General features: G+C 42.6%; 1 protein-coding gene across 7 annotated transcripts in view; it reads right to left on the bottom strand.

Annotated features, from left to right (window-relative positions):
* Positions 1-12277, bottom strand: part of LOC139539496 (coiled-coil domain-containing protein 50-like) — a 31010-nt gene extending 18733 nt beyond the window's left edge. For all 7 annotated transcript variants that reach the window (XM_071342507.1, XM_071342508.1, XM_071342513.1 and 4 more), the window contains exons 1-3: positions 11995-12277; positions 6402-6464; positions 1585-1714 (exon numbers count right to left, since the gene is read on the bottom strand). In XM_071342507.1, the coding sequence (XP_071198608.1) occupies positions 1585-1714; positions 6402-6464; positions 11995-12043 (242 nt within the window). In that variant the 5' untranslated portion in view covers positions 12044-12277. The remainder of the gene's footprint in view (positions 1-1584; positions 1715-6401; positions 6465-11994) is intronic.
* Between the last annotated feature and the right edge of the window lie 253 nt (positions 12278-12530).

The raw sequence follows: 12530 nt of genomic DNA, 5'->3' as shown, positions 1-12530 counted from the left end.
TTGTATTTTTAATACATTTGCAAAAATGACTTAAAACCTGTTTTTGCTTTCTCATTATGTGGTATTGTGTGAGAACTCAAGTAGCAGATTCAATTATAAAAATGTACGTTACGCTTGAACAAATACCATTATCGAAGGTAAAGTAAAAACCCAAACAGGACCATGCATCAATACCGGTATATAGTAAAATACGGTATACAGCCCAGCCCTAATGTAAAATACAGTATGACTTAGTGTACTACCCTAGGCTCTAGAGGGTAGGTCAGGGAGACTCACAATCTAACACACTAGTTATGCGGTCTCTATCTTTAAGGTTAAGGTGTGAGTTAGATTGTGAGACTCCATGACATATCCTTCGCTGTCTCTAGAGCCTCTAGAGCACACTGAATGTGTGTGTGTGTGTACTGGGAATATTTAAGATGAATAAAGTTCATATTAAGTTAAGAGTAATTCACACAATGCTTAGCATATCCACACGTTTTCCCTTTCTGCAACACACATGATTTCCAGTGTTCTGTTTGTGACACTGATGTGTGTTGGTTGATGGTCACGACACTTGATACTGAATGTTATGGGTTGTTCTCATATCATTTGATAGTGATTGACTTCAGTTACTGAAGGCACAAGGACACACTGAATATTATAGTATTGATGACATTATGAACAACGTGATTCTGTAGCAGCTGGCAAAGTCACAGTCTAATGTTTGTACTTCGTACAGGCTGATGTTTAGAGAACATTTGTGTTATGGGATTTTTATGAATAATGACTAAATTATGTATACATTTGACGTAGAATTATAACTAAACAGAATACTACTATGTTACTGTATGGATGTATGAATCTTATTATAATCATAATACTGAATATAATGTGTGTAATTTTAATCAAGAATTAAAACAAGGACTGTCTGTTCCTTGTTAGAAACGAATGGAGTTATCATCAGCCAGGCTGGAATGATGTGTCCCTTACAGGACATTCTGTCTCTACCCAGGGAGGGGAGAGACCTTGGGCTGGTTGTAGATTGTTTAACAGGTGGCAGACAATGTAAGAAGGCTGTGAACTGTATTGCCATTGTATCCGAGAGGAGCAAGGACATTTTAAAACCTATGACATCATCTTTATTATATAACCTGATGTAAATTGTACTATGGTCAGTACTCTCGAGAATAAACGCTATTGATTGATTGATTTTGAGACTGGTTTCTGTCCATTTAATGCTGATAAGTATCTTACAAATTCTTATGAATGGGCAGAGTGTTTTAATTGAATAGGTTGATGAACATATAGGAATGAAATTCCTTTAACAATTTGGTACTGTCTGACTGGACTATAAAAAGCGGCCGTCTCCAAGAGGCCAGAGACATTTTCTATGCTTCTGTTCTGAAGGTGTCTCATTAAAATGATTGTATTAAAACTGGATTCATCTTTGATTGATATTATCAACGACCGCTCAACTTTTTGGTTCCCCTGAAAATACCCGTTACAGCGTCTGTGTCTTCTCCCACATCTGACCAAATTGCTTCTGCTGTGCCATGGTCATAGTGTGTGGTGGAATGATGTGGTTAATATTATCTCACTCACATGTCTCTGTGCTGTCTGTGGGCCTTGGCCTTGGCCCTCCGGTCCTCCTCTTCCTGCAGCTGCTTGGCCAACGCTACGTCCTGCTGCACCAGACGGCTCTTGTGGACGTTGGACGCCAAGTGGCTCTCGACTGCGGGGACAAACACAGCAACAAACACAGCACTCAGAATCAGTACACACCCAAGGCATGAATCTCTTCTTCACTCTCTCACAGGTCATCCGGCCAACCCACAATGCTGAGGAACAAAATGGACGACATCATTCACAACCCTCCAGTTGAATTTGTTTTGGTGCCTTTTAAACCGCAGGTCTCGGATGCAAGTGAGCCGAGAGGGTGTTTATTTTGAACATAAATTTGGATATCCATTTGGACAAGACGAGTAGCATGTTTAGTGTACACTGTGGAGGAGACGAGGGATATAAACACGGACGCTTCGGCCCTGAAGTTACAGAGCCAAGCTCAATGAGTCAGGACATGACAAACTAGCCCAGGTGAAACTTAATGACGAGCTGCCATTCCAAGGCTGGCCCCATTGGATGAAACAGACCAAAGAGCTGGACAGGGTAGGTTCTAAATCCTCGCTGCTGACGCACTCCCCGCTCAAAATAGGTGGAGGAGCATCACTCAAAGCCTTGCTACTCATTAAGCTCCACTGGACTGGTTATTTATCCACTGGTAGGTTCCAAGTGAAAAGTACCAAATTACGCAACAATTTACTAGAGGCTCCATAAAGTTCCTACTCTGAGATAGCGAGACGACAACGGGGGGGGGGCAGTGAATCACAGCTATATGAAGGAAACTAATGGGCTGACATATCGATTATAGGATGACGCTGATCGATTGTGCAGTGGGTTTTCGGTGCCACACAAAATTGAGGGCAAACATACGTCAGAAAACAAAATATATTGTTACGTTCAATGCTATTCTTTTCTCTGGGGGAAACAAATGACTGTTGGCCGTATTTCTAAGAAGTCAAGATAAAGGTCTGGTGTTTACTCAACCTTGGCGTAGCCTCAGAAGTTTCTGAACGGACTAATTCTTCCAGTTCTCTGCGGCTGGCATTGTAAAGGGCCAGACGGCATTGGACAATGTGAGTGCAACAGAGTGCATGAGACAGTGATGCTGGACAATAAGAGAAATCATTGAGGCTTAACAATACCCTAGTTTATAGGCCTAATGTGGTGGAGAGACATCAGCCCTAGTTTATAGGCCTAATGTGGAGGAGAGACATCAGCCCTAGTTTATAGGCCTAATGTGGTGGAGAGACATCAGCCCTAGTTTATAGGCCTAATGTGGTGACAGTTTCCACTGGATTCGTTACGCTATGGCCCTGCTCCAGTCAAGTCTCACCCCTCCCCTAGTCAAGAATCAACCGGTGGCAGAGGGCAGTTTCACGAGGACAGCAAATATTTAATATGATTTTTCAATGACAACCTCATCTCTGTAGCCCACACATACAATTACCTCTTATCCCTTAGTCGAGCAGTGAATTTCAACTACAAAGACCAGGGAATGATGTCATTTTAGAGAATTTGACAGTACGTACATCCAGCCTCACAACCGCACACTACGTGTAACTAAGCAAGCTCAGGACCTCCACATCCGGCTTCTTCACCTGCGGGATCATCTGAGACCAGCAACCTGGACAGCTGATGAAACTGAGGAGTATTTCCGTCTTTAATAAAGCCCTTGTGTGGAGAAAAACTCATTCAAATTGGCTGGGCCTGGCCCCCAAGTGGGTGGGGCTACGCCCTTTCAAAGCCCACCCATGACTATTCCCCTGCCCAGTCATGTGAAATCCATAGAGTAGGCCCTAATAAACTTATATCAATTCACTGATTTCCTTATATACACTATAACTCAGTAAAATAGTTGAAATAGTTGCATGTTGCATGGATATGTTATTTGCACAAGTAAGAGAAAGACCTTTTTCTCAGAGGCATGGGCTTTCATCTATTCTGAGTTGTGACCTTTTGACCTCAACAGCTAAGGAATACTGGGAGGGAGCCAATTACAGTGAGATGACATGTCCGTTATAGAAGGCTTTGAGTGAAACAGTGAAGAGGGGCTTCACAACAACAACACAGACGGACGCAAAGAAACTGATATGGCAAAGATGACATTCATCTAAAAATACTCAAACTAAGCTGGGCGACATATCGAATGAATTTGATTCATTCTAAATGTATGTTTTGGCGAGATATTCCGAATGCCTATATCGCAAGAGTCAATGTTTTGTTGTTTTCCATTTTTTTGAGAGTTTAGTTCCTCTTTTTCTCACGTTGTATGTTTGGTCGTCTCCTTCGCTCCTGTCTGCACCTTCCCATTTACCCCAGAGATCTGTATATAATGACGCGATGCACGTCACCGTCCTAACAAATGGAAGTCGTTGTCCCAAAGGCAGGAAGGCAGACGACAAGCTTAAGTCCATAGAAACACATTGGCTTTATTTTGGAAAGATTTTAACTTCACTCTCGCTTTACCTCTTCCTCTGTGGTTTACACACAACCAAGCCCCTCCCCCTGCCTCTCACGCCAACAAGGTTGAGCCATCACATCTTCCTCTGTGGTTTACACACAACCAAGCCCCTCCCCCTGCCTCTCACGCCAACAAGGTTGAGCCATCACATCTTACTACCTGACAAGCGGTTTCAACTTGCTATTTGCATTTGAGGTTTGGTCTAACAGAATCGTTCATATGGACCAAAACACACAGACATTATTTTACTGTAATAAGAGACATCTTTTCTAACGATACCCTTATGGCTCAACTACTCAAACTTCACACAGAGCAGACACCTCTAAAACGAGTATCAATTTACATTGATTCTGGCCCATTAACGCTCAGTGAGTCACATGAGGGTCCCACTAGCACCATTTTAAGCACAATTTTAACCAAAGACACTTATACTAGCTGTCTAGTCTGTTTTAGAAATGTGCAATAAGCATAACACAATTATATATATATATGGAATTGGCAACTTGTTCTCATTCTGAGAAATAAAGTAGGCAACTTGATTTCAACATCAGAACAAAGTGGACAGGCTAACATGCTTTTCAAGCTGTTGGAGACAAACAGAAGTATACAGAATAAAGAAGGCAACTTGATTTCAACATCAGAACAAAGTGGACAGGCTAACATGCTTTTCAAGCTGTTGGAGACAAACAGAAGTATACAGAATAAAGTAGGCAACTTGATTTCAACATCAGAACAAAGTGGACAGGCTAACATGCTTTTCAAGCTGTTGGAGACAAACAGAAGGGTGTGTTCATAACAATTAAACTGTTCAACTTTGTTGGCTAGCAAATAGATCCAAGTTAGCTAAACATGAAATATAAAGATTAGCTGGCTAATCACTAGCACGTGGGCTTGACAGACTGTTGATGAGACATGTGTTAATGTTCTATAGCATAATGCCTGCTACAACAAGTTAGTCATTATTAGTGATTATAAACTGAGTGGTTCGAGTCCTGAATGCTGATTGGCTGACAGCCGTGGTATATCAGACCATATACCACAGGTAAGACAAAACATGTATTTTTACTGCTTGAATTACATTGGTAACCAGATTATAATAGCATTAAGGCTCCTCGAGGGTTTGTGGTATATGGCCAATATACCACGGCTAAAGGCTGTATCCAGGTACTCCACATTGCATCGTGCATAAGAACAGCCCTTAGCCGTCGTATATTGGCCATATACCACACCCCCTCGTGCCTTATTGCTTAATTATGCATGGTTCTAGTTCCGTTTGTAAAAAGGGTATTTTCATAGACAGACTTGAAAACCAGATCATGGATTATTGCAAAAAATAAAGCAGGTTAAACTATTTTGACCAAACAATTAAATTATTAGTGTGTCTTATGGTTGTGGAAGGCTTAAATTTAGCCTAAGTATAACTTCACAAGCCCTGAATTCATTAGATTATTGCTGACTGTTTGAAATGCAGTGTATTTTACAACAATGTTTATTTAGAGAAAACATTTACCACTATATCTTCGTTGATACGGGCGATGCACAATATATATTGTAATTTTCACCAAAATCGATATGATTTTTAGGCTATGTATCCCTAATTCAAACACGCAATCAATAATTCATGCAGGGATACAAACACCACAGACATACACAGGTTTCTCAAGGAAAATCATAGAATCTCTAACGTTTCCCCGATGACATCCCCAATCCCTGCTAAGCTGATTGTGCTGGCCTAACGTCCACCCAGACCAGACCAGTCTGACAGAGAGAGAACAGACTGGACTGTTTTGTTGTACTACTGCAGACAGGCATTAATAACATGATCCAGACACAGTGAGCAAACGCCCGGCCCAGCCCGCTAACAGCCACCACAGAACCAGTGTGCCATTGTTGTGGCTGCAGACTAGCAGCTGTGTTTTACAGCTGCTTACTGCCTGCTACCACTGACGCTGAGGTTTAGGGTCAGACATGAGATTTTCAGGGGGAACACGGGACCATTTGTGTTTTCATTACAGACATTTCTAATTCCAAATGCATGGAAAATGTTGATAGTTTGTATTCCCATAAAGAAAGCAAAAAAAGGGTGGTACTTGGAATACTTGACATGAAATAGCCATATGCTGCAAAGAAAGCTCAATGTGTTTGCATAAAATAGTTAGTACTATTATAGATAATGAGACGTAAAGGAGACTTCGATGGAGGAGGTTTACTGTGCACAAAGCGGACTGTCTGCATCCAGAGGGCGCTGCTTTGGGAACAGCCAAGACGACCTGAAAGCATTAGTGATGGGAGCATAAAGCAGATTCCAGGTCATCCTCAGGTGTGGTAGTATACTTACTCTCCTGCTCCTGGAGGTTATGGGCCAGGCAGTGGTCCTCCAGAACAGCAAAATCCCGAACAACTGTAGACAGAGAGACAGGAAGTTACTTCAAAATGAAAGTTAGTAATGAAAATAGGCTATACTACTCCACACTTGGGAAGTTATGTCTGTTGTTGCGATATTATGTCTGTGTTAAAGTTGTCTGTGTTGGGGCGATATTATGTCTGTGTTAAAGTTGTCTGTGTTGGGGCGATAGTATGTCTGTGTTAAAGTTGTCTGTGTTGGGGCGATAGTATGTCTGTGTTAAAGTTGTCTGTGTTGGGGCGATAGTATGTCTGTGTTAAAGTTGTCTGTGTTGGGGCGATAGTATGTCTGTGTTAAAGTTGTCTGTGTTGGGGCGATAGTATGTCTGTGTTAAAGTTGTCTGTGTTGGGGCGATAGTATGTCTGTGTTAAAGTTGTCTGTGTTGGGGCGATAGTATGTCTGTGTTAAAGTTGTCTGTGTTGGGGCGATAGTATGTCTGTGTTAAAGTTGTCTGTGTTGGGGCGATATGGCTGAAGTTCTTATGGAAACACAGACCAAAAAGCCTTTTGAGAAGCTGTTTTGTTTGGTTGGTACTGTATGAACTCAGCTTGATAACCACTGTTCCATGTTCCGAGACATTGTGTACACCACCTACACATGATGTTCTACTACAGCACGGATAACAGATACGCCCTGATCAAGGGCAGGAAATGAACTAAAGCACCAAAGACTAAACAACAAGGCTTTTGTGACCCTAATAACAAAAGCGCCACCAATTTAACCTTGACGGCTAATCTTACACTTTGCACCTGTGGCAGCTATTGGGGCTGAACTACAGCATCAATTGGAGAAATGGCAAGGCAGTTGTAACAATCAGACAGAACATCAGGCCCACAGAGGGGAAGCCCATGACCTGCTTTGTGGTCAAAAGGACGATTGCTGCACTAACAAGCCGTCTCTGATGCCTGTTCAGAGATCTAGAAGACAAAAGGAGAAGCTGAACCTGCCCAAGTCTGAAGTAGGTGCCCTAAAAGAAGAGCCTATATTTAATCGCTCTGTAAATAAAGAGAAAAGCATTAACTGAAAGTGGGGTTGAGCAAGCGACCCTGTTCTTTCATGGTGAAATCATCTGGGCTTAATAAAGATTGATGATTTTGTTCTGTTGGCAGAAGCAAGTTTTTTCTCTCTCCAACAAATCAACAGATTTGCTCATTTCAAATTAGGCTAGGCCACATCGCTTTCTAGACTGTGTATAGGCCTACCTAAACCAAGCCAAAGCATGCTGTGGTAAATCTAAAAAGATTTTTAATGTAGAAAAACAAACTGCCAGTAATAAGTTATTAAGTCTTATAAGAACTTAAGTCCCAGCTTCCAAGGCACGACAGCATGGCAGTGTTTGTTATAATGAGCCTTCTCAGATGTCACTCAGTCAGAAAAGTAAAGCTCTTTATTTGCTGTCTCTGGGATATGTTGGGCCACTTCTGAAATCACATGAACTTTTGCTGAGGACATGGAAACCTTTTAATTAGTTTGTGGGGAAGAGGATAGAGGCAGCAGCTTCCAAACAGGCAGCACAACACTGTCAACAAGCATTCAGACTGCCAGACGGAGGCAGCAGCTTCCAAACAGGCAGCACAACACTGTCAACAAGCATTCAGACTGCCAGACGGAGGCAGCAGCTTCCAAACAGGCAGCACAACACTGTCAACAAGCATTCAGACTGCCAGACGGAGGCAGCAGCTTCCAAACAGGCAGCACAACACTGTCAACAAGCATTCAGACTGCCAGACGGAGGCAAAGCAGTTGTGAAGGTGCGAAGTGGCAAAGTGCCATAGCTTAAGACAAATCAGAACAAGAACAATCACAGGAGCAGAAATTACAGACAGAAGAATGGAACTCATGGAAGGAATCTGAAAGTCTGTCTGAGATGATGGATGTCTCTGACAAGGAGCATTGTAGGTTTCCCCTCGGGCATCACTTGAAGGAGAATTGTAGGTTTCCCCTCGGGCATCACTTGAAGGAGAATTGTAGGTTTCCCCTCGGGCATCACTTGAAGGAGAATTGTAGGTTTCCCCTCGGGCATCACTTGAAGGAGAATTGTAGGTTTCCCCTCGGGCATCACTTGAAGGAGAATTGTAGGTTTCCCCTCGGGCATCACTTGAAGGAGAATTGTAGGTTTCCCCTCGGGCATCACTTGAAGGAGAATTGTAGGTTTCCCCTCGGGCATCACTTGAAGGAGAATTGTAGGTTTCCCCTCGGGCATCACTTGAAGGAGAATTGTAGGTTTCCCCTCGGGCATCACTTGAAGGAGAATTGTAGGTTTCCCCTCGGGCATCACTTGAAGGAGAATTGTAGGTTTCCCCTCGGGCATCACTTGAAGGAGCATTGTAGGTTTCCCCTCGGGCATCACTTGAAGGAGCATTGTAGGTTTCCCCTCGGGCATCACTTGAAGGAGAATTGTAGGTTTCCCCTCGGGCATCACTTGAAGGAGAATTGTAGGTTTCCCCTCGGGCATCACTTGAAGGAGAATTGTAGGTTTCCCCTCGGGCATCACTTGAAGGAGAATTGTAGGTTTCCCCTCGGGCATCACTTGAAGGAAAATTGTAGGTTTCCCCTCGGGCATCACTTGAAGGAGAATTGAACCGCCAGTCATCATGCAAGCTAGCGTTATCAGTAGTGCTGATGCGATATTCATATGATAACCAACACTATTAGCATAATCTTTATAATTTAAGGGGATCAACCAGATTACATAGGAAAACCCTAATCTAGGGTTGCGACAATTACCGTATAAGTGACGGTTATGGATGAAGACACTCGTGAAAATATAATAACCTCCATAACCGTAAAAATAAATAAAAGGTGACTGAAGACGGCTGGGCATTCGTGCGGTTGAGTCTGTTTCTTCGATAACATGGACTCTTAAAGGTGAAATATGTAAAAATCACTCCGCCATTTCCTGGTTGTTAAAATTCTAATAGTTTGCCTAATTTCAGTTTATGTGACTAAACAAGCAATAGTCTATAGAATCTAAACCGCTGTGAAATATATTTTCAAAAACCAAAAATATTGTATTTTCAGCTGTTTAGAAGCTGGTGTACAAAACCGAAAGTAAGAGACGTGTGAAAACAAAGTTCTAGTGCGTTTCACATCAACCTGTATGCACCACAACCCATCTCGATCAGTTGACACCCAACAAGAAAATGATTATTCGAAAAGACATGCTAATGTCTTTTTGCATTTAACTCCATCAGTCCAATAAAGCATAGAAACTTGGATAGAGCCCTGCTGCCCGTAGAGGCTGTTTTCATCTAGAACATTCTCAGGGTGAGCAACACAGGCATTATTTGCTGATGAACATTCAAAATGGTTTCTGTTTCATAGGCTGGGTAAACTGTACTTAAACCTCTTCTGTTTAACTGGAATGGAATCATTCTGGAAATGCTATTAAGGGACTTTCCTATTACTGTCACAACTGTGGTGAACATCTTTGAGGAGGATACAAAAAAAGCAGTGATTATAAATATGTAATTAACCATGTACCTCTCTGTTACTGGCAGCGTGTGGCTAACGTCTGGACTAATTTGACTACCATGGCAGATGTTTCTTTCAAATAATATCCAAATAGCCCTACCAAGCTCAGGGACATAGCCTAAAGATGGGCCTATGTCAACTTGGTTATTCCACCGACCATTTAGGCCTTCATTTGACTAGTTCTCCTCCCCCTCTCTCTGCTAGCGAGCCTGCCACAGTTCAACCTCACACAGCAAGGCAAGCCACAATCTGTTCTCAGAGATGACCTCATCCATATCATACATAATTAATGACAAAAGCAGCAGTCCACAAACTGTGCAGCAGTATTTCTCAAATCACTGTCTGTCAGCTGCTGTAGTGCCATGTAAAGACAACCCAGAGCCCCTACGATTAATGGACAGCCCCATAATGAATCAAACTCCCCTGACACATGTCACTGCTGGGCTGGGGAGGGATGAGCTGCAGCTCCACTGGGGTTAATAGATAGAGAATGGGCAGAACGGGGAGAGGGTAGATAGACGGATGTGTCATAGTGAGAGAGGATGAATTAGGTCCCATTCCATAAAACCCCCACCCCAGACAGGCTCACATAAACGTTGATTAACACTGACCATGTTTCAACCTTTTGCTTAATCTCTTAATTAAAAAAAACCCCAGGAGATTCAATCTAGCACTGACCTAACCTACTGAACATTGTTATTTCTCCATTAAAATGTGCCTCGATGTTTCAATGCATGGCCCTCTACTGTACCGTGCATGGATCACAGACAAAGAGCAATGCAAAAGTCTGTCTACCATGAAACGTGCTGAGGTTGCACATCTAGGAACAGGCCTAGATCAGGCCTGGAAGAAATAACCCACACGGTTTCATCCAAAAGTTAACTGAGGCTGGCAATAAATTCTTATTTTCCCTGTGAATATAAATCTTTTTGTAATTTGTAAGCAGGAATAAATTAATAAATAGGGGGTGGGGGTGGGGGTGGGGGTGGAACCATCTCAAACAAACATATGTATCACTTGGATGGTTCCCTGGAGACAGCCGCAGAGCAGTGGAAAGGCACGTTCTCCCATCATGCTCTCTTCCAGACCAGCATGTCAAACATTCCATGGAGTTGGACCAGAGCAGCTGTTTCCCAATCTCAGGAAGAGATAGTCTGCTCCACATCCCCAACCCGAGCAGATTGAAAGCATACACAAGAACAGGATATTTGTAGGAGATATACAAACAAGGGCATTGTTTTAAGTGTGTTATGGTCTGTCTGTAGTGTCCACTCATATCTCAACAGCTGTTATGAGCTATTGTTTTGGAGACGAGTTAGGGCTCACCAATTCCCACCACTCTTCAAATTCTGAATAACATTTTGTTGCAGCCCAGAACTAGGCCATTTTGAGGAAACTTTGAGTAAAGGAAATTCGTTTGGGAATGTTTTGCACATTTACATGACATATTTTTTCAACACATTGCTAGGTGGGACAACATAGCACGGTCCACTAATCTGTGCATTCATCTGTCATGGGAACACGGAGTGTGTGCTCAGAACATGTGGTGAGAAACGTTACAAAACCATGTTCTGATGTTGCCCACAGCATCTTAGATGTCCAGACCGTATCCTGGAGAGATTGAGTGACAGCATCTGGCTCAACCACCTGAATGCCATTGAATACAATAACTAGCTAGCCAGGGGAAAAGCAGACAGTTTGCAGTAAAAGTCGAAAATCCATTGCCACCTCTGCAGACCAGAGATAGCTGGTCTGCAGAGGTGGTTAGCTGCCAGACAGTTAAACACTCGCACAATCATTCCAAATTCCAGAATCACGTGTGAATTTATTTGTCCCCAGTTAACGTGAGCTAACTAGCAAAAACATGAAAGACAGATACCTAACTGTGACCCAGTGTGACCCAGTGTAACGTTAACTATTTGACAAAACAAACATAGATTAAGCATATATGATGCAGGTACTTGACACCTGTCAGACAGGTGTCAACAATCGAGGCTAGCTCTAGCTACAGTTTATCTATCGTGCTGCTAAGTAGCTAGCTAGCAAACGTTACCTTCTTTTACTCCAGGCAGTTTGTTCTGATCGATGCTAAATTCAGCCATGTTGTCAGCGAAGTGTCAAAACCGTTCACGTTGAATGACGCTTCCACGATTTCCCGAAGGGTACAGTACCGGAATCTGATTTATAGTTTTTTTTGTCATAAACCCAATTGATGATTCCCATACTAGTACGGGTGTCCCTTTGATTAGTTTCGGTAGCTAGCTAACCACCTCTAAACCTCCCGTCGCCAGTCCGATTCTTGTGGGTATCTCTCTCACAGACCCTCCCTCCCTCCCTCCCTCTCTCTTCCCTCCTCCTTTGCAGCTGTGGATTTCATTAGCTAGCTTGCTGGCTTGCTTCAAGGCCAGCTACGGGATGCAGGGCGGGTCATATAATTCACTTTTGAATATGTGACGAATGAAAGAGGTTAGAGGAGATTAGGCTATTTATCTATGTAAAAACAAAAGAGAAAATGAAGGTGTAATATCAACATAAAAAAATGTCCTTATTTGCACACGTCATAGTTGTAATCACTTGTGTTTTTACCAA

This window comes from Salvelinus alpinus, chromosome 15 (assembly GCF_045679555.1).
Source record: "Salvelinus alpinus chromosome 15, SLU_Salpinus.1, whole genome shotgun sequence".
Classification (NCBI taxonomy): domain Eukaryota; kingdom Metazoa; phylum Chordata; class Actinopteri; order Salmoniformes; family Salmonidae; genus Salvelinus; species Salvelinus alpinus.
This window is presented reverse-complemented; position numbering and strand designations above follow the sequence as displayed.